Below are 22500 nucleotides of genomic sequence, written 5' to 3' on the forward strand. Positions count from 1 at the left end.
CTGTAACAGTCGTCCTGTCCTCGCTGTCATGCACAGTTCACAGGAGCTCTGACCTACGATGGCGTCAGCGTCATGGCGACCGCCTTTCAGAACCTGCGGCGGCAGCGAATCGACATCTCTCGTCGTGGCAACGCAGGGGAGTGTCTGGCCAACCCTCCCGCCCCCTGGGGGCAGGGCATCGACATACAGAGAGCACTGCAACAGGTAAACGACATACACAAATCTACACTGTTAATACACGTTTGTACCACAGACCGTATGGAAGAAGTGGGCGTGGACACCGTGACATCACCGGTTGGTTACTGGAGCAGCCTTCGGAAGCTTCAAGTTCGGCATTTTGGCTGTTGCCATCTTAGTTATGGAGCCAGAAATGATGTAATTCACATCACAGACACAGACAGCACCCAAGAAGAGGCAGAGGGAAATGTCATGTTAGCATTAGCAGAGGGAAATGTCGTGTTAGCATTAGCAGAGGGAAATGTCGTGTTAGCATTAGCAGAGGGAAATGTCATGTTAGCATTAGCAGAGGGAAATGTTTTGTTAACAGTAGTAGACAGAAATGTTGTGCTAACATTAGCAGTAGCTGTGATACCGACTAATCAGAGGATACCAACACTGGACCAAACACACTGATGCCACAGAAGCACTCCACGGTGTGTGTGTGTGTGTGTGTGTGTGTGTGTGTGTGCAGGTGCGTCTGGAGGGGCTGACCGGCTGGGTTCAGTTCGATGAGCGAGGACATCGCACCAACTACACTCTGACTGTGATGGAGCTCAGCCACACTGGACCCAGGAAGGTGCTGCTGCTGCTCGCTGTTAAACGAGCTGTTTTCTAGCTGGAGTTTGGTGCGGAGTCACTCTGAAGAGAGTCGGCAGGTTTTCACCACGTCAGCTCCTTTCAATAATTAGCTCCCTCCTCTCTGATTAAAGGTGTGATCATCAGTGAAATCAGCTGCTCAGCACTTGTTTGGTGTAAAAACCTGCAGACTCTCAGCTTCCTTTTAAACTCCATCTGACAGCACAGCATCACGGTGTGAGTTAGTGCTGCAGCGACACACTGAGTGATGCTTGCTTTGAAGTTTATGAGACACACGGAGGCTTCATATGCAACAATTTAAACATCACCTATCATCCTCCTTCACTTTTAAACCCTGACTTAAAAGCAGCAGTTATTATTTCCGGATGCTGACTGATCTTTGATGAAATAGTGAACGCACAGTGTCTCTGACAGTGCTGTGCTGTAACGCTGCTGCTGTGTGTTCAGATCGGCTACTGGAACGAAAAGAGAGGCTACGTGAACACGGCCGTCTACAAGCCGCTGGTGGAGGAGTTCTACGGCCTGCAGAACAGGACGTACATAGTCACCACCATACTGGTAAGACTGGGGGGGCTGTGTTTTACTGCAGATCCTTACTGAACCTGAGCAGATTTACCTTTTAACACCTGAAACTCAGCTCAACTCATCACAGTGTGAGTTCATCATGATTCAGATCTGTGACCTTCCCCTTGTTATTAGCTCATCTTTCACCACACACTTCCTCCGAACACGGAGCTCCTGGTGCTCAACCTGACGCCAGGATTAGATTCTCCATCGGAGAGATCCTGATGAGGAGGCACCTTCACACAGTATGAAGGCGATGAAGGGTTATAATAAACCATAATCATCCACTGGAGACTAAATAAACTGAGATCCAGCACAACGTCTCAGTTTCTCTCAGATGTAAAAGTAAAATAGAAATACACAAGTGAAGTAAAGTGAAGCGAAGCACTTAGATTCAAGATGTTCATTGAACACATGTAAATATCCAGACGAGCAGAAGGAAACAGGAAGGTATGGGCGCTGAGACGTGTTCATCCTGTATGAATCTAAAACATCAGGCACAAAAACGGGTGAATGTGGTGAAACGATGACGCTGCTCGCCCTGCGGTGTCCACAGGAAGCTCCCTACATGATGCTGAAGAAGAACCACGAGCAGTTTGTTGGAAACGAGCGCTTCGAAGGTTACTGCGCCGAACTCGCCTCAGAGATCGCCAAACACGTGGGCTTCAGCTACCGGCTCGAGCTGGTGTCCGACGGCAAGTACGGCGCCCGAGGCTCTGACACCAAGATGTGGAACGGCATGGTGGGAGAGCTGGTGTATGGGGTGAGTTTGGCCGGGGGGGGTGTTCTGGTCTGTTGGGTCGCTGTGGTGACGACACGACTTCATTATGGGTCACATTTCTAAATGATTGATCCCAGGAAGTGACTTCCTGTCTGTGGCTCTCAGCCCATTGGTTCCTTCTGATGACATAACTCTTTGAAAACACCTCAGGTAGTAACCCTTAGTAACCCTCAGCCCTTAGTAACCCCAGCCCTTAGTAACCCCCAACCCTTAGTAACCCCCAGCCCTTAGTAACCCCAGCCCTTAGTAACCCCCAACCCTTAGTAACCCTCAGCCCTTAGTAACCCCAGCCCTTAGTAACCCCCAACCCTTAGTAACCCCCAGCCCTTAGTAACCCCAGCCCTTAGTAACCCCCAACCCTTAGTAACCCCCAGCCCTTAGTAACCCCCAACCCTTAGTAACCCCCAACCCTTAGTAACCCTCAGCCCTTAGTAACCCCCAACCCTTAGTAACCCCCAACCCTTAGTAACCCCCAGCCCTTAGTAACCCCCAACCCTTAGTAACCCCCAACCCTTAGTAACCCCCAGCCCTTAGTAACCCCCAACCCTTAGTAACCCCCAACCCTTAGTAACCCCCAGCCCTTAGTAACCCCCAGCCCTTAGTAACCCCCAGCCCTTAGTAACCCCCAACCCTTAGTAACCCCCAGCCCTTAGTAACCCCCAACCCTTAGTAACCCCCAACCCTTAGTAACCCCCAGCCCTTAGTAACCCCCAACCCTTAGTAACCCCCAACCCTTAGTAACCCCAGCCCTTAGTAACCCCCAACCCTTAGTAACCCCCAACCCTTAGTAACCCCCAGCCCTTAGTAACCCTCAGCCCTTAGTAACCCCCAACCCTTAGTAACCCCCAGCCCTTAGTAACCCTCAGCCCTTAGTAACCCCCAGCCCTTAGTAACCCCCAACCCTTAGTAACCCCCAGCCCTTAGTAACCCTCAGCCCTTAGTAACCCCCAACCCTTAGTAACCCCCAGCCCTTAGTAACCCCCAACCCTTAGTAACCCCCAGCCCTTAGTAACCCCCAACCCTTAGTAACCCCCAGCCCTTAGTAACCCCCAACCCTTAGTAACCCCCAGCCCTTAGTAACCCCCAGCCCTTAGTAACCCCCAACCCTTAGTAACCCCCAACCCTTAGTAACCCCCAGCCCTTAGTAACCCCCAGCCCTTAGTAACCCCCAACCCTTAGTAACCCCCAACCCTTAGTAACCCCCAGCCCTTAGTAACCCCCAACCCTTAGTAACCCCCAGCCCTTAGTAACCCCCAGCCCTTAGTAACCCTCAGCCCTTAGTAACCCCCAACCCTTAGTAACCCCCAGCCCTTAGTAACCCTCAGCCCTTAGTAACCCCCAACCCTTAGTAACCCCCAGCCCTTAGTAACCCCCAGCCCTTAGTAACCCCCAACCCTTAGTAACCCCAGCCCTTAGTAACCCCCAGCCCTTAGTAACCCCCAACCCTTAGTAACCCCAGCCCTTAGTAACCTCAGCCCTTAGTAACCCCCAACCCTTAGTAACCCCAGCCCTTAGTAACCCCCAGCCCTTAGTAACCCCCAACCCTTAGTAACCCCAGCCCTTAGTAACCTCAGCCCTTAGTAACCCCCAACCCTTAGTAACCCCCAGCCCTTAGTAACCCCCAGCCCTTAGTAACCCCCAGCCCTTAGTAACCCCCAGCCCTTAGTAACCCCAGCCCTTAGTAACCCCCAACCCTTAGTAACCCCCAACCCTTAGTAACCCCCAGCCCTTAGTAACCCCCAACCCTTAGTAACCCCCAGCCCTTAGTAACCTCCAGCCCTTAGTAACCCCAAACCCTTAGTAACCCCCAACCCTTAGTAACCCCCAACCCTTAGTAACCCCCAGCCCTTAGTAACCCCAAACCCTTAGTAACCCCCAACCCTTAGTAACCCCCAACCCTTAGTAACCCCCAGCCCTTAGTAACCCCAAACCCTTAGTAACCCCCAACCCTTAGTAACCCCCAGCCCTTAGTAACCCCAAAGCCTTAGTAACCCCCAGCCCTTAGTAACCCCCAACCCTTAGTAACCCCCAGCCCTTAGTAACCCCAAACCCTTAGTAACCCCCAACCCTTAGTAACCCCCAACCCTTAGTAACCCCCAGCCCTTAGTAACCCCCAACCCTTAGTAACTCCAAACCCTTAGTAACCCCCAGCCCTTAGTAACCCCCAACCCTTAGTAACTCCAAACCCTTAGTAACCCCCAACCCTTAGTAACCCCCAGCCCTTAGTAACCCCAAACCCTTAGTAACCCCCAACCCTTAGTAACCCCCAACCCTTAGTAACCCCCAGCCCTTAGTAACCCCCAACCCTTAGTAACTCCAAACCCTTAGTAACCCCCAGCCCTTAGTAACCCCCAACCCTTAGTAACCCTCAGCCCTTAGTAACCCCCAACCCTTAGTAACCCCAGCCCTTAGTAACCCCCAACCCTTAGTAACCCCCAACCCTTAGTAACCCCCAGCCCTTAGTAACCCCCAGCCCTTAGTAACCCCAAACCCTTAAGTGACCCTAAACCCTTAGTAACCCCAACCCTTAGTAACTCCCAACCCTTAGTAACCCCAAACCCTTAGTAACCCCCAACCCTTAAGTGACCCCAAACCCTTCAGTGACCCTAGACCCTTAAGTGACCCTAAACCCTTAAGTGACCCTAAAAGAGTAAACGCTGTGACACGTGTCTGTCTGTCGTGCCGGCAGAAGGCGGACGTGGCGGTCGCCCCGCTCACCATCACGCTGGTGCGCGAGCAGGTGATCGACTTCACCAAACCTTTCATGTCTCTGGGGATCTCCATCATGATCAAGAAACCCACCAAGTCCAAGCCGGGCGTCTTCTCCTTCCTCGACCCGCTGGCCTACGAGATCTGGATGTGCATCGTGTTCGCCTACATTGGAGTCAGCGTGGTGCTCTTCCTGGTCAGGACTCACAGTACTCAGTACTCACAGTACACAGTACACACAGTACTCACAGTACACACAGTACACAGTACTCACAGTACACAGTACACACAGTACACAGTACTCAGTACACACAGTACACACAGTACTCACAGTACACAGTACACAAAAAATACTTGTACTTCCTGTACTCAACAGGTGAGTCGCTTCAGTCCGTACGAGTGGCAGAATGATGATGAAGATGATGAAGATGAGACTCTGCCCTCCTCTGCCTCTCGACGAGCTCTGCAGACCTCCTCTGATTCTCCAGGTACCCCCCCCACCTGTCTGTGTGGTTCTCCCCCCCTCCTCACCTGTGTGTGTGGTTCTCCACCCTCCTCAACTGTCTGTGTGGTTCTCCCCCCTCCTCACCTGTGTGTGTGGTTCTCCACCCTCCTCAACTGTCTGTGTGGTTCTCCCCCCCTCCTCACCTGTGTGTGTGGTTCTCCACCCTCCTCAACTGTCTGTGTGGTTCTCCCCCCTCCTCACCTGTGTGTGTGGTTCTCCACCCTCCTCAACTGTCTGTGTGGTTCTCCCCCCTCCTCACCTGTGTGTGTGGTTCTCCCCCCCTCCTCACCTGTGTGTGTGGTTCTCCACCCTCTTCACCTGTCTGTGTGGTTCTCCCCCCCTCCTCACCTGTGTGTGTGGTTCTCCCCCCCTCCTCACCTGTGTGTGTGGTTCTCCACCCTCTTCACCTGTCTGTGTGGTTCTCCCCCCCTCCTCATCTGTGTGTGTGGTTCTCCCCCCCTCCTCACCTGTGTGTGTGGTTCTCCCCCCTCCTCACCTGTGTGTGTGGTTCTCTCAGGGTTCTCCCAGACTCAGACTCAGAACCAGCAGAAGGACAAAGAGGTTCCTGAACACACCAATGACTTTGGGATCTTTAACTCGCTCTGGTTCTCCCTCGGGGCGTTCATGCAGCAGGGCTGTGACATCTCCCCCAGGTAGGACACCTGTCTGTCAGACACCTGTCTGTCTCTCAGTACTCCACTGGAGTGTTTTTACTTTGTGTTTCTACAACTTCAGTTGTTGATGAAGAAGTTTTATTACAGATGAAACCAGCAGGACATGAACACATGAAGGATCAATAACTCCAATCAAACATCAGATAGATTCATCCTCCAGAGTACTTTTACTGTATTTGACACAGATACTTTTGTACTTATACTTCTTTCCCTGCTTCCTACAGCTTGACATTGAGCTGTTCTGTTATGGTTTTCTAGCAACAAAAGTTGTGGATAGTACACGCTACCTGCTATCCGCTACTAGCTACCTGCTATCCGCTACTAGCTACCTGCTATCCTCTACTAGCTACCTGCTATCTGCTACTAGCTACCTTCTATCCTCTACTAGCTACCTGCTATCCGCTACTAGCTACCTGCTATCCGCTACTAGCTACCTGCTATCCTCTACTAGCTACCTGCTATCCGCTACTAGCTACCTTCTATCCTCTACTAGCTACCTGCTATCCGCTACTAGCTACCTGCTATCCTCTACTAGCTACCTTCTATCCGCTACTAGCTACCTGCTATCCTCTACTAGCTACCTGCTATCCGCTACTAGCCACCTTCTATCCTCTACTAGCTACCTGCTATCCTCTACTAGCTACCTGCTATCCTCTACTAGCTACCTGCTATCCGCTACTAGCTACCTGCTATCCTCTACTAGCTACCTGCTATTAGCTACTAGCTACCTGCTATCCTCTACTAGCTACCTGCTATCTGCTATTAGCTACCTGCTACCAGCTTCTCTCCTGATTTATCAGCTCAGTGAACAGTTTCTGCTCTCAGTCTCTAGTTTACTGTCTTCTTCAGCACAGCAGGACGTTCATTTAGTCAGTGATGGTCCATTTAGAGGAAGATACACCAGGAAGAGGGTCACTGACCAATCAGAGGAAGTCCTGTCTAGACCGGACCAATCACAGGAGGTCTTTCTTGAATGGCACCTATGGCTCCAAAAATCCAAGATGGCCACGACCATAAAACCAAACTCGAGGTTTTAAAATGGCGGTCGACAAACCAACAGGTGACGTCACAGTGGCCGAGACGTGTGATTGGACCCTCGCTCTGTAACACCATCAGTGATGTACAGCTCCTATTAATGCAGACATATCATCTCACACACACACGTTATCATGACACATCCAATCCTATGTGACGTGCTGCCGGGTCAGCTGTATGTTACCGCGGTGTGAAGGCCTGAGGCTCTTTCTATTCTGATCTACGACTGTGTGTGTGTGTGTGTGTGTGTGTGTGTTCATATATGTGTCACTATGGCTGTACATTCACCTCCCTTCCTCTTCCTCTCTGCACACACTAAGTATCTCGTTACTCCAATAGGTCAGTTATAATCTGAATACTTGTCCAAATTCAGCATAGAGCCCATAGTTCTCTCTAGTGTCCAGCAGGGGGCGACTCCACTGGCTCCAAACAGAAGTCTGATTGGATGGAAGTCAATGAGGAAATGAGGAGACTTCTCTCCTGATTTATCAGCTCAGTGAACAGTTTCTGCTCTCAGTCTCTAGTTTACTGTCTTCTTCAGCACAGCAGGACGTTCATGTAGTCAGTGATGGTCCATTTAGAGGAAGATACACCAGGTTGAGGGGGGGCGGAGCTTTGGGGGGGGGCTACCTGCTCACTGACCAATCAGAGGAGGATCCTGACTAAACCTGACCAATCAGAGGAGGTTTTCATGGCACGAACATTACTTGTGGCTCCAAAAAACCAAGATGGTGACGGCCATGAGTCCAAACTTGAGGCTTCAAAGCGGCCTTCCACAAACAAACGGGTGACATCACTGTGGCCACTCCCCGGTCCAGTCTATGTGTCTGGCGCCACTGGGTCAGCCTGCCCCCCCGTGCTCCTCCAGGTACCAATGGCAGCTCACTGTTCACCGTCTCTTGTGTGGCTTCATGGATCATCTCACAACATATACATATATATATATATATATATGTGTGTGTGTGTGTGTGTATATGTACATATCTGTGTGAGATACTTTGGCTTCAGAGTGCATAATACTCTCCCATGTCTTACTTGTCTTATTATCAGAGTGTTGACTTTATTTACAGTAAGTGGCAGGACAGAGACCGTCATATAACTGTCACCGTACAAAAAGTGAAGAACATCGTCATCAATTTAACCCCAAACCCCCCCGGGTTCGTCTGTGTGGCGTTCAGGCAGCAGTTCCCTCCGTCCTCCATGTTCCTTCACCTCCATCAGGAGTGTTTCTCCTGCTGATCAGTGTTCCTGCTCACAGTTAGCTGGTTTAAACAGCCCTCTGAAGCTGAGGATTGGCCAAAATGTCCTCAGTGTGCAGGTAAAAATACCTGTCCTGGTCCTCACTATGTAGCAAGTACAAGAACACACACACACACACACACACACACACACACACACACACATAGATAGATAGATACATGCTTTGTCTCTGTGTCTGAACCATGTTAGTGTGTGTGTGTGTGATTACACATCAAACAGGGTCACCTTTAGATGAGCTGGTTAGGACTGGAGGGCTGAACAGTATCTGTGTGTGTGTGTGTGTGTGTGTGTGTGTGTGTGTGTGTGACCTACTGTAGGAGATAAACACTGAGAGGAGCACGTGAACTGTTGTTCCAGGATGTCAGCTGATCACATGATGGGATGCATCTCTTGGCAGCCATGTTTGACGTCAGCTTTGGGGCAAAAGAGGTTTATTATTGTTCTAAAAAGCACAAGTAGCTTTTCTCAACCAAGAGTCACGTTTTATTTAAAGTGGAATAAAGCCTTATTGGGCCCAATGATGTCACATGAAGGACGCCCCAGTTAGCACCAACATTAGCCCCAGTTAGCACCAACATTAGCCCCAGTTAGCACCAACATTAGCCCCAGTTAGTACCAACATTAGCCCCAGTTAGCACCAAAATTAGCCCCAGTTAGCACAAACATTAGCCCCAGTTAGCACCAACATTAGCCCCAGTTAGCACAAACATTAGCCCCAGTTAGCACCAACATTAGCCCCAGTTAGCACAAGCAAAACAAGCATGTTAGCCTTGGCTCTCCCATCATTGTGTTTCGCTTGAGTAATGTGAATTTCCACAAATGATCCAGTGATCAAAGTTGAGCGAGCAGCGTTGGTCGAATATTTGCTTCATGTTTGGTGGAGGAGGTGAGCATCAGCAGTTTCTTCTCCATGAGAGGTCAAAGTAGAAAAGTGTCTACTTCCATCTTAATCTTATCACTTTCTCCAGAAGTAACCCTCCCTCCTCGTTCTCTGCAGGTCTCTCTCAGGTCGAATCGTGGGAGGAGTGTGGTGGTTTTTCACCCTCATCATCATCTCCTCCTATACAGCCAACCTGGCAGCCTTCCTCACTGTGGAGAGGATGGTGTCCCCCATAGAGAGTGCAGAGGACCTGGCCAAGCAGACGGAGATCGCCTATGGTACTCTGGACGGAGGCTCCACCAAGGAGTTCTTCATGGTGAGGACATGCTGTTGTCCCTGTTACCTATACGTCTCTGTGTGTAGTGGAGGTCTATAGTGTGTGTGTGTGCTAGTTAGTCAGTGTGTCAGTGTGTAGTGTAAAAAAGTTAGTCCCTGTTTTAGTGAATGTAGTCTGGTGTGTGTGCTGTTTGTGGTTAAACCAAAAGGATCTTCCAGGTCTCTCTCTGTAGGGATCCCTTCCATGATGCTGTCACACACTTAGAATAACACTCTGAGCCTGTCAGTGGATCAAACAAGCTCTTTTAGTGGACCTACTGTGATCAGGTGCAGTTGTCCCAAAGGATCCCGTTGCAGCCAGAGGGCAGTGGTGCTTTGAGATAAAAATGCTCAGTAACACCCAGCACATGATGCCCTGATAATCTGTTTTTACCTTCACTATCTCCTCTCCGTAGCGATCTAAGATAGCAGTTTTCGAGAAGATGTGGTCGTACATGCGGAGCACAGACCCTTCAGTGTTCGTCAAGAACACCAACGAGGGTGTGAATAGAGTCAGAAAGTCGAAGGGGAAGTACGCCTACCTGCTGGAGTCCTCCATGAACGAGTACATCGAGCAGAGGAAGCCCTGCGACACCATGAAAGTAGGAGGCAACCTGGACTCTAAAGGCTACGGAGTAGCGACGCCCAAAGGATCGCCCCTCAGGTACACTCTGAACCTCTGGCCAGGGGCAGTCAGCGGGGGGTTAATGTTGGTGTCCTGTTCTGTCTGTTTTTGTGGGAAATAAGAGCAGTCAGAGCAACCATGTGCTTCATCCAGGTCATCGACACACTGCACATGTTAAATGGTTGTTATTGTCCTTTTAAAGAGACGTGTTCCATCGTGAGGTTTGTTTTCTTGGGTTTAGATTAGAAGTCTAATCGAGCAACAGGACTGGTGGCATCATCCAAATGAAGCGTATGAATTTAAACAGTTAAAGAGGCGTGGACTCAGGGCACGGCTTTGACTTCAGACTCGACCCAAAGTGATCCGAAGGACGTGGAGCTCCACTTTTTCCTTCATAGACAGTTACCGACTGTGGTGGTGAAGCTGGAGGCCTTTGGAGGTTTGTAGGGTCAGACGGCCTTTGTAGAAGTGCTCATCGTGGAGACGGTTAGTGTCGACGGTAGAGCTCATCCTGTGTGAAACTGCAGCAACGAAACAACAGTTAGAATTAAAATGTGTTCATGATGTGGATCAGTTCAGTGTTCTGTCCTGTTGTATCTGACTAATACCTGGACACCAGTGACTCCTCTGTAATCAAACCTACTTTAGTGCTCCAGTGACGAGGCCGGCCCTTAGTAACACCCCTAGTAACACCCTTAGTAACACCCTCAGTAACACCCTTAGTAACGCCCCTAGTAACACCCTTAGTAACGGCCCTAGTAACGCCCCTAGTAACACCCTTAGTAACGCCCCTAGTAACACCCTTAGTAACGGCCCTAGTAACGCCCCTAGTAACACCCTTAGTAACGGCCCTAGTAACGCCCCTAGTAACACCCTTAGTAACGCCCCTAGTAACACCCTTAGTAACGGCCCTAGTAACGCCCCTAGCAGCAGAGGCGATAACTAGTCCCTGCTGAGCTGATTTCCCAAACTGAATAAGAAGCACAGGTAGAGACAGTGAAGCTCCTCGCTGCCTCCGTCTGCTGGAGAACATCATTGACATCCACTCATTCAGCTGCTACGTCCTCCAGCCTCAGGTGGAGTTTGACCCACTGAATGTGTTCATGGAACTGACGAGGGATGTCAAATCTTAAGTCACCATTTCTCCTCTGTGAAATATCTTACTTGACCCATAATGCATTGTGACAGGCTGTTTGAGTCAGAGTGCAGCAGGTGGTTGGAGAGTCTGAAAAGGTTCTGTTGGCCTGCAGCTGGAGGTGAGAGTGTGGGTGAGGAGTCAACTGACTCACCTGAGACACCTGAGACAGCTTTGGATGATGAGATCAGTCCGTCAGGCTCTGGAGAACAAACTTCATGGGTTTTGTTGTGTAACAGAACATCAGGAAGAGCGTGACCCCCCCAGAGGAGTCGGTCACAGCTGGCTCTCACACTTGTTAACTGTCTGTCTGACTGTCTGTCTGTCTGTCTGTCTCTTAATCTGTCTCTCTGTCTGTCTTGTCTCTCTCTCTCTCTGTTTGTCTTTGTCATTCTGTGTGTTTCTCTGTGCGTCCGTCTCATTGTTTCAGTCCGTCGGCCCGTCTGCCTGTCTGTTGTCATGTCGTCTGTTTGGCCTGTCTGACTGCCGTCCTGCCTGTCTGTCTACCTCTGCAGTCACCACAATACTGCCAACACCCAGACTGTCTGTCTGTCTTTCTCCCTCTCTATCTCTCTGTCTCTCTCTCTCTCCGTCTGCCTTCCTGTCTGTCTGCCTGTCTCTCCCTCTCTCTGTCTGTCTCTCTCCCTCTCTATCTCTCTCTCTCTGTCTGCCTGCCTGTCTGTCTGCCTTCCTGTCTGTCTGCCTGTCTCTCTCTCTCTCTCTGTCTGTCTGCCTGTCTGTCTCTCTCCCTCTCTCTCTCTCTGTCTGTCTCTCTCTATCTGCCTGCCTGTCTGTCTGCCTGTCTTGCTGTCTGTCAGGTTAGTTTGGCTGATTTGAAGTTAAAGTGTTGAACCAACAGTTTTCTCTAACGGTGATAAAATACTGCCAGTTAGTTTAGTTTAGTTTATGTTAGTTTAGGTGAGGTTAGGTTAAGTTAGGATCAGGTTTAGTTTAGTTTATATTAGTTTAGGGTTAGGTTAAGATCAGGTGTAGTTTATGTTGGTTTAGTTTAGGTTAAGTTAGTTTAGTTTAGGTTAGGATCAGGTTTAGTTTAGTTAGTTGCCACAGCCATGTGGTCAGGTTTGGGCTGAAATAAAGAGGTTAGTTATGGAAGTGTGACCTTTATTGTTTAGTCTTGAACCTGGGAGGTGCAGATGTTACAGTGGTGGAAGACTGAACTGTTGGTTTAACAACAGTCTGCAGACTGTCAGCATCCATTCAGCTGCTTTACTGCACTGACACCATCTAAAGAACGAAGCTTTGGCTCTGCTCTCAGACGTCTGGAGCCCCCGAGTGGCCACAGATACAAAAACATGGACATCGAGGCCTCGTTTTCCTCTGATGAGCTGGAAAAGCTGCTGAGTGACCACGAGACACCATCCCAGGCCGCACATACAGGGAAACCCACGGGGGAGAAGGTCCGCCATGTTGGCTCACCGGATCAAAACAAAGGAACTAATTCATGAAAGCATGGGAACAAAGTGTGCCGTGTGCACACAGCAGCCTTTTGAACGCTCAGTGTGGTAAAATGAGGCTTTTAAACATGTTCTTTCCCTCTGGGGGTTTTATTTTGACCTGACAGCAGCATTTGAAAGTCATGTCTTGTCCCCGTCTGCTTCAGACATCAGTGGACTTTTATCAGATGTTCTGTGGGAGAACATCTTGTTCTGCCAGCCAACCCAGAGTCAGACGGAACCAGTGACTCCAAGAGGAGATCAGTTCATCTGCTGGTCCTCCTGTGATGAGGCTCTGTGGCTCAGGCCGGTGACATACAGCAGAGCTGCACACACACAAAACTCAAAATCATTCACAAAGAGGAAGTCAGTTTTGTGACCAGTTGCCAGGCAACACCGTTGTGTTGAGCCTCTTGGATGCTGAGCATGCTGGATAATCACCTTTCCACAGCTCAGCAGTCCCACCTGAAGGCTCTGACTCCGTCTCTGGGTTGAGCGGCAGTGACGGCGTCCGGTCACGTCACTTCATCGTCTTCACTGTTCATCTTGACCTCCATCGTGACCTGTGCTCATGGAGCTGCTGTCCTTACTACATCTTCTGGAGAGTCCTGTTCCAAAGTGAAATGGTATTATATTACATTTTCTGATTGATTGATTAAAACAAAACAGCAACTTTGACTACGTTTACATGCACAAAATATCCTGGTTTTTGCCCTTCATACCCTTCAGTAGTCACGGTTCAGTCATGCCGACTCCAATTAACGCCACATACCTGACGAACGTGGGGATATGATGAAGGTTTTCCACTGGTGGCGGACGTGTTTGACCATGTGGAAAAGGTCACAACCTGACCAATCAGAGGAGGGTCCTGTCTAAACCGGACCAATCAGAGGAGGGTCCTGTCTAAACCGGACCAATCAGAGGAGGGTCCTGTCTAAACCGGACCAATCAGAGGAGGGTCCTGTCTAAACCTGACCAATCAGAGGAGGGTCCTGTCTAAACCTGACCAATCAGAGGAGGGTCCTGTCTAAACCGGACCAATCAGAGGAGGGTCCTGTCTAAACCGGACCAATCAGAGGAGGGTCCTGACTGAACCTGACCAATCAGAGGAGGGTCCTGACTGAACCTGACCAATCAGAGGAGGGTCCTGTCTAAACCTGACCAATCAGAGGAGGGTCCTGACTGAACCTGACCAATCAGAGGAGGGTCCTGACTGAACCTGACCAATCAGAGGAGGGTCCTGTCTAAACCTGACCAATCAGAGGAGGGTCCTGTCTAAACCTGACCAATCAGAGGAGGGTCCTGTCTAAACCTGACCAATCAGAGGAGGGTCCTGACTGAACCTGACCAATCAGAGGAGGGTCCTGTCTAAACCTGACCGATCAGAGGAGGGTCCTGTCTAAACCTGACCAATCAGAGGAGGGTCCTGTCTAAACCTGACCGATCAGAGGAGGGTCCTGTCTAAACCTGACCAATCAGAGGAGGGTCCTGACTGAACCTGACCAATCAGACGCAGAGGTCTTTGCAGAATGAACTCCACTCAAAACCAAACTCGAGGCTTCAAAGCGGCGCTCCACAAACCAATGGGTGGCGTCACGGTGGCCACGCCCACACCTGTCTGAGGTTTGCACGAGATGGTTCACATTCAGGACACCGTCACAGTGGGAACAAAGGTGGAACAAAGGTGGAACATTAGTGTGCATGTAAACGCAGTCTGCTCTGGCTCGTCCAGGTGAGATGAACATCGATGCTGAGCTCATAATCTCTGATGAAGACCAACCACAGACGGAGGCACTGACACACAGTGCTGACATGGTGGTTCTTCCTCTGGTGGACATGATGCTCTTTGGAACAAAACTCTCCCCCTCGCTGTCATCACGTTAACCGTTGCTGTCTGAATTACTGCCGTCCTTCTACTCATTCATATCGCCGTAGAAGCATCAGTGCTCCCTGTGTCTGTGCTGCTGTGTCTGTGCTGCTGTGTAAAGGGGAACAACAGCCTGTGGGCGCTTCTGCATCTTCTACAACACCGAGGGAAATTGACACAAGTGGAAAAGACATTTTGCCGCCTGTGTCTCCTCATTATTTTCTGTTCCACGTGCTATGTGCTGTTGTTCCTCCTTTATTTATCAGCTAATGAGTAGAAATGAATCAAGTGTAGGTTTGCTGTGCTGTAGTCAGTCAGGAATAACGTCTGCTGTTCTCCAACTGAGGCCGAGTTAAAGTGTTGTTTTCCTGAGCGAGTCCACCCTCAGACAGTCTGTCTGTCTGTCTGTCTGTCTGTCTGTCTATCTGTCTATCTATCTATCTATCTATCTATCTATCTATCTATCTATCTGTCTGTCTGTCTGTCTGTCTGTCTGTCTGTCTGTCTGTCTATCTATCTATCTATCTGTCTGTCTGTTTGTCTGTCTATCTGTCTATCTATCTGTCTATCTGTCTATCTATCTATCTGTCTGTCTGTCTATCTGTCTGTCTGTCTATCTGTCTATCTGTCTGTCTATCTATCTGTCTGTCTGTCTGTCTGTCTGTCTATCTGTCTATCTGTCTGTCTATCTATCTATCTATCTATCTATCTGTCTGTCTGTCTATCTATCTATCTTTCCATCTGTCTGTCTGTCTATCTATCTGTCTATCTGCTCAATAAGGTCCGTCAGAGACCCAGAAACACATTTAAAGCAGCAGAAGAAGAAACGCAGCCTGTTTGATCCTGTTAGAAGCTCCAACATCAGTTTAAGGACCAAACCAGCTAAACCTGAGCAGGAACACTGATCAGCCAAGAAAACGTTCCTGAAACGTTCTTCAAACGCTCCTGAAACATTCCTGAAACATTCCTGATCGTTCCTGAAACGTTCCTGAAACGTTCCTGAAACGTTCCTGAAACGTTCCTGAAATGTTCCTGAACGCTCCTGAAACGTTCCTGAAACACTCCTGAACGTTCTTGAAACATTCCTGAAACATTCCTGATCGTTCCTGAAACGTTCCTGAAACGCTCCTGAAACGTTCCTGAAACGTTCCTGAAACACTCCTGAACGTTCTTGAAACGTTCCTGAAATGTTCCTGAAACACTCCTGAAACGCTCCTGAAACGTTCCTGAAACGTTCCTGAACGTTCCTGAAACGCTCCTGAAACGTTCCTGAAACATTCCTGAAACGCTCCTGAAACGTTCCTGAAACGTTCCTGAAACGTTCCTGAAACGCTCCTGAAACGCTCCTGAAACGTTCTTGAAACACTCCTGAAACGTTCCTGAAACGTTCCTGAAACGTTCCTGAACGCTCCTGAAACGCTCCTGAAACACTCCTGAACGTTCTTGAAACGTTCCTGAAATGTTCCTGAACGCTCCTGAAACGCTCCTGAACACTCCTGAACGTTCTTGAAACGTTCCTGAACGCTCCTGAACCGCTCCTGAAACACTCCTGAACGTTCTTGAAACATTCCTGAAATGTTCCTGAACGTTTCTGAAACGCTCCTGAAACGTTCCTGAAACGCTCCTGAAACGGTCTTGAAACGTTCCTGAAATGTTCCTGAACGCTCCTGAACCGCTCCTGAACACTCCTGAAACGTTCCTGAACGTTCCTGAAACGCTCCTGAAACGTTCCTGAACGTTCCTGAAACGCTCCTGAAACGTTCTTGAAACGTTCCTGAAACATTCCTGAAACACTCCTGAAACGTTCCTGAAACGTTCCTGAACCTTCCTGAAACACTCCTGAAACGTTCCTGAACGTTCCTGAAACGCTCCTGAAACGTTCCTGAAACGTTCCTGAAACGTTCCTGAACGTTCCCGGTGGAACCTGAAGCTGCGTGAAGGACGCAGGGAGACGGAGCTGCAGGCGAAGCGCCAAACCAGGATTTTCTCAGGTTGCGGTGTGTTTCTGAGTGGGGGGGCTGAACTGAGTCTGTCACCTGAACAAGCTCACATGAAGGGAAACAACATTTTAACGCGGTGGGGGTTGAGGAGCAGCGTCTGTGCTGTCAGAGGTGCTTCCTGTAACGATGGCTCTCTGCTCACTAACACCTAGTTCCCTTTTATCCCTCATTACTGTCGCCCCCCCCCAGAAACCCTGTTAACTTGGCAGTGTTAAAACTGAACGAGCAGGGCCTGTTGGACAAATTGAAAAACAGATGGTGGTATGACAAGGGAGAGTGCGGCACCGGGGGAGGGGACTCCAAGGTCAGATCATCGTAACCCCCAACGGGTAACGACAGGCAATGGTACACGGGGGGGTAACCGGCAACAACCCAGAGCTGTGAAACTATACTGGGAGCTGCTGTTTGGTGTCACAGGTGAAGCAACACCTGCTCCACCTCTGGACAGCAGGAGATTTGATCCTTCGCAATGATTCACTCTGAGGCCTCTTCTGCCCCGGGGGGTATTTTACAGAACACAGAGAGCCCAGGCTCTGACATCATAGCACTCCCCTGTTTCTCCCCGTGATCCTCTGTGTCCTCATCCTGGTGTCTGAGTGACTAGTGGTAGTAAAAGTGTTGGAACTGGTCCAGTAGATCACCTCAGCCAGCAGCATTATGGAAAGGATCCCTACAGAGAGAGACCTGGAAGATCCTTTTGGTTTAACCACAAACAGCACACACACCAGACTACATTCACTAAAACAGGGATTTTAGATCTGCTGCTCCATCAGTCAGAGTTCTGTTGTGTGACCAGATTAAAGTAATCAACCAGAATGTGTCAAAAGAGGATCTGGACTTAAAAACACCTTTAACTGTCATCTTTAGAGTCAAAAGGACGACAGGTTGACACAACACGTCACAGGGCCTGTTGGAAATAGTGAATGTAGAAGATACGATGATTCACAGATCTACAATCACAGATCATGGATCTACTAAGCTATGGATTTAAGTGCAGTGTCACTGAATGCCTCACCTGACGTTCGTCTCCAGTCAGTTAGAGGCAGTCTGTACATGGGCGACGAGCAGACCAGGATCAGTAAAATACCCCCCCGGTCCTCGAACCGCTGAACTTACAGACGGCGTCCACCCCCCCCCCCCCTAAAAGTCCAACCGCAGCGGTCCAGCGAGGCCAGAGATCCCCGGGTGTTTTCAGCTGTTGCCGGTTACCCAAAGTGATATAGTAATACACATCTGGGCCGTAGGGAGTCAGGCCGCAGCAGCTGGATGGAGTATTAAAGCCTATCACTGTCCTCTCTCTCTGTTCCTGTGTTCTGTTGTTGCCTCACAGCGTCTGTACTGCTAATGCTACTTCTGAATCTCTGCCGCTGCCGTAGCTGTGCAGCTCATCAATAACATAAGATAACATGGAGGTGTATAATGTTATTTATGTTATTTCCCCCCCCCCCCCCCCCTCCCCCCCCTCTTTGAAGAATCCCAGTAAACCTAGCAGTACTGAAGCTCAATGAACAAGCCGTCTTAGACAAGTTGAAAAACAAGTGGTGGTATGACAAGGGGGAGTGTGGACACAAGGACTCTGGAAGAAAGGTCAGTTCTTGAGGTTGCTGGTCCCGAGGTCATGTGATGGTTTACCCCCCCCAACCCCTCCCCCGTCACACTTACACCCCTGACCCCCAAACTCGAGCAGGTTCACGCTGAAGACGAATGTTTCATCAGTCGTCGTCTTTCTCTCCTGTGTGCGTCACACCGCCTCCATCACGTCACCGCTGCTCCGACCGGCCGTCACACAGACGACGTCATCGCACGTGTAAATCACACAGACGACATCATCGTACGTGTAAATCACACAGACGACGTCATCGTACGTGTCATCGTACGTGTAAATCACACAGACGACGTCATCGTACGTGTCACCGTACCTGTAAATCACACAGACATCATCGTACGTGTAAATCACACAGACGACGTCATCGTACGTGTAAATCACACAGACGACGTCATCGTACGTGTCATTGTTTGTGTAAATCACACAGACGACGTCATCGTACGTGTCATCGTTTGTGTAAATCACACAGACGACGTCATCGTACGTGTAAATCACACAGACGACGTCAGCGTACGTGTAAATCACACAGACGACGTCAGCGTACGTGTAAATCACACAGACGACGTCATCGTACGTGTCATCGTTTGTGTAAATCACACAGACGACGTCATCGTACGTGTCATCGTACATGTAAATCACACAGACGACGTCATCGTACGTGTCATCGTACGTGTAAATCACACAGACGACGTCATCGTACGTGTAAATCACACAGACGACGTCATTGTACGTGTCATCGTACGTGTAAATCACACAGACGACGTCATCGTACGTGTCATCGTTTGTGTAAATCACACAGACGACGTCAGCGTACGTGTAAATCACACAGACGACGTCATCGTACGTGTCATTGTTTGTGTAAATCACACAGACGACGTCATCGTACGTGTCATCGTACGTGTAAATCACACAGACGACGTCAGCATACGTGTAAATCACACAGACGATGTCATCGTACGTGTCATCGTTTGTGTAAATCACACAGACGACGTCATCGTACGTGTCATCGTACGTGTAAATCACACAGACGACGTCATCGTACGTGTCATCGTACGTGTAAATCACACAGACGACGTCATCGTACGTGTCATCGTACGTGTAAATCACACAGACGACGTCAGCATACGTGTAAATCACACAGACGACGTCATCGTACGTGTCATTGTTTGTGTAAATCACACAGACGACGTCATCGTACGTGTCATCGTTTGTGTAAATCACACAGACGACGTCATCGTACGTGTAAATCACACAGACGACGTCAGCGTACGTGTAAATCACACAGACGACGTCAGCGTACGTGTAAATCACACAGACGACGTCATCGTACGTGTCATCGTTTGTGTAAATCACACAGACGACGTCATCGTACGTGTCATCGTACATGTAAATCACACAGACGACGTCATCGTACGTGTCATCGTACGTGTAAATCACACAGACGACGTCATCGTACGTGTAAATCACACAGACGACGTCATTGTACGTGTCATCGTACGTGTAAATCACACAGACGACGTCATCGTACGTGTCATCGTTTGTGTAAATCACACAGACGACGTCAGCGTACGTGTAAATCACACAGACGACGTCATCGTACGTGTCATTGTTTGTGTAAATCACACAGACGACGTCATCGTACGTGTCATCGTACGTGTAAATCACACAGACGACGTCAGCATACGTGTAAATCACACAGACGATGTCATCGTACGTGTCATCGTTTGTGTAAATCACACAGACGACGTCATCGTACGTGTCATCGTACATGTAAATCACACAGACGACGTCATCGTACGTGTCATCGTACGTGTAAATCACACAGACGACGTCATCGTACGTGTCATCGTACGTGTAAATCACACAGACGACGTCATCGTACGTGTCATCGTACGTGTAAATCACACAGACGACGTCAGCATACGTGTAAATCACACAGACGATGTCATCGTACGTGTCATCGTTTGTGTAAATCACACAGACGACGTCATCGTACGTGTCATCGTACATGTAAATCACACAGACGACGTCATCGTACGTGTAAATCACACAGACGACGTCATCGTACGTGTAAATCACACAGACGACGTCAGCGTACGTGTAAATCACACAGACGACGTCATCGTACGTGTCATCGTTTGTGTAAATCACACAGACGACGTCATCGTACGTGTCATCGTACATGTAAATCACACAGACGACGTCATCGTACGTGTCATCGTATGTGTAAATCACACAGACGACGTCATCGTTTGTGTAAATCACACAGACGACGTCATTGTTTGTGTAAATCACACAGACGACGTCATCGTACGTGTCATCGTACGTGTAAATCACACAGACGACGTCAGCGTACGTGTCATCGTATGTGTAAATCACACAGACGACCTGATAACAGTCCTGTCGCTCAGCTTTCATCTCTTGGCCTTCATCTCTGTTCACGGCTGCTAAACAACAGCTGATGACCCCCCCCCCTCCCCCCAGTCACGGATGTTTCTGTCTCCAGTCTGTCGTGGTCCTCCTGTTTCCTGTGAACTCGCTGTCTAACAGACCGTGACGAACAAACGGAGAACACGTCTGTCCGCCCATCCTTCCGTCGTCACGGCAGCGAGGAGGAAAGACTGAAAGTCAGACTGAAGCTGAACAACTTGTCAGGGACAGGATGGAGATCTATATTATCGATCTTTATTATAGATCTTTATTATCGATCTATATTATCGATCTTTATTATCGATCTTTATTATCGATCTTTATTATAGATCTATATTATCGATCTTTATTATAGATCTATATTATCGATCTTTATTATAGATCTATATTATCGATCTTTATTATAGATCTATATTATCGATCTTTATTATCGATCTTTATTATAGATCTATATTATCGATCTTTATTATAGATCTATATTATCGATCTTTATTATAGATCTATATTATCGATCTTTATTATCGATCTTTATTATAGATCTATATTATCGATCTTTATTATCGATCTTTATTATAGATCTATATTATCGATCTTTATTATAGATCTATATTATCGATCTTTATTATAGATCTATATTATAGATCTATATTATCGATCTTTATTATCGATCTTTATTATAGATCTATATTATAGATCTATATTATCGATCTTTATTATCGATCTATATTATAGATCTATATTATCGATCTTTATTATCGATCTTTATTATAGATCTATATTATAGATCTATATTATCGATCTTTATTATCGATCTTTATTATCGATCTATATTATCGATCTTTATTATCGATCTTTATTATAGATCTATATTATCGATCTTTATTATAGATCTTTATTATCGATCTATATTATAGATCTATATTATCGATCTTTATTATAGATCTATATTATAGATCTATATTATCGATCTTTATTATAGATCTTTATTATCGATCTTTATTATAGATCTATATTATCGATCTTTATTATAGATCTTTATTATCGATCTTTATTATAGATCTATATTATCGATCTTTATTATCGATCTTTATTATAGATCTATATTATCGATCTTTATTATAGATCTTTATTATCGATCTTTATTATAGATCTATATTATCGATCTTTATTATCGATCTTTATTATAGATCTATATTATCGATCTTTATTATCGATCTTTATTATCGATCTATATTATCGATCTTTATTATAGATCTATATTATCGATCTTTATTATAGATCTATATTATCGATCTTTATTATAGATCTATATTATCGATCTTTATTATAGATCTATATTATCGATCTTTATTATCGATCTTTATTATCGATCTATATTATCGATCTTTATTATCGATCTTTATTATAGATCTATATTATCGATCTTTATTATAGATCTATATTATCGATCTTTATTATAGATCTATATTATAGATCTATATTATCGATCTTTATTATCGATCTTTATTATAGATCTATATTATCGATCTATATTATCGATCTTTATTATAGATCTATATTATAGATCTATATTATCGATCTTTATTATCGATCTTTATTATCGATCTATATTATCGATCTTTATTATCGATCTTTATTATAGATCTATATTATCGATCTTTATTATAGATCTTTATTATCGATCTATATTATAGATCTATATTATCGATCTTTATTATAGATCTATATTATAGATCTATATTATCGATCTTTATTATAGATCTTTATTATAGATCTTTATTATAGATCTATATTATCGATCTTTATTATCGATCTTTATTATCGATCTTTATTATAGATCTATA

The 22500-nt window shown here is 47.3% G+C and overlaps 1 protein-coding gene across 1 annotated transcript in view; it reads left to right on the top strand.

Annotated features, from left to right (window-relative positions):
* LOC139224741 (glutamate receptor 1-like) overlaps positions 1-22500 on the top strand; it is a 44826-nt gene that overhangs the window by 17569 nt on the left and 4757 nt on the right. Inside the window, exons 6-15 of the mRNA XM_070856048.1 lie at positions 37-204; positions 692-796; positions 1264-1374; positions 1937-2143; positions 4851-5066; positions 5247-5292; positions 5920-6028; positions 9342-9540; positions 9956-10203; positions 18093-18207. Of these exons, the coding sequence (XP_070712149.1) occupies positions 37-204; positions 692-796; positions 1264-1374; positions 1937-2143; positions 4851-5066; positions 5247-5292; positions 5920-6028; positions 9342-9540; positions 9956-10203; positions 18093-18207 (1524 nt within the window). The remainder of the gene's footprint in view (positions 1-36; positions 205-691; positions 797-1263; positions 1375-1936; positions 2144-4850; positions 5067-5246; positions 5293-5919; positions 6029-9341; positions 9541-9955; positions 10204-18092; positions 18208-22500) is intronic.

Source organism: Pempheris klunzingeri, unplaced genomic scaffold (assembly GCF_042242105.1).
Source record: "Pempheris klunzingeri isolate RE-2024b unplaced genomic scaffold, fPemKlu1.hap1 Scaffold_50, whole genome shotgun sequence".
In the NCBI taxonomy this organism is placed as follows: Eukaryota; Metazoa; Chordata; class Actinopteri; order Acropomatiformes; family Pempheridae; genus Pempheris; species Pempheris klunzingeri.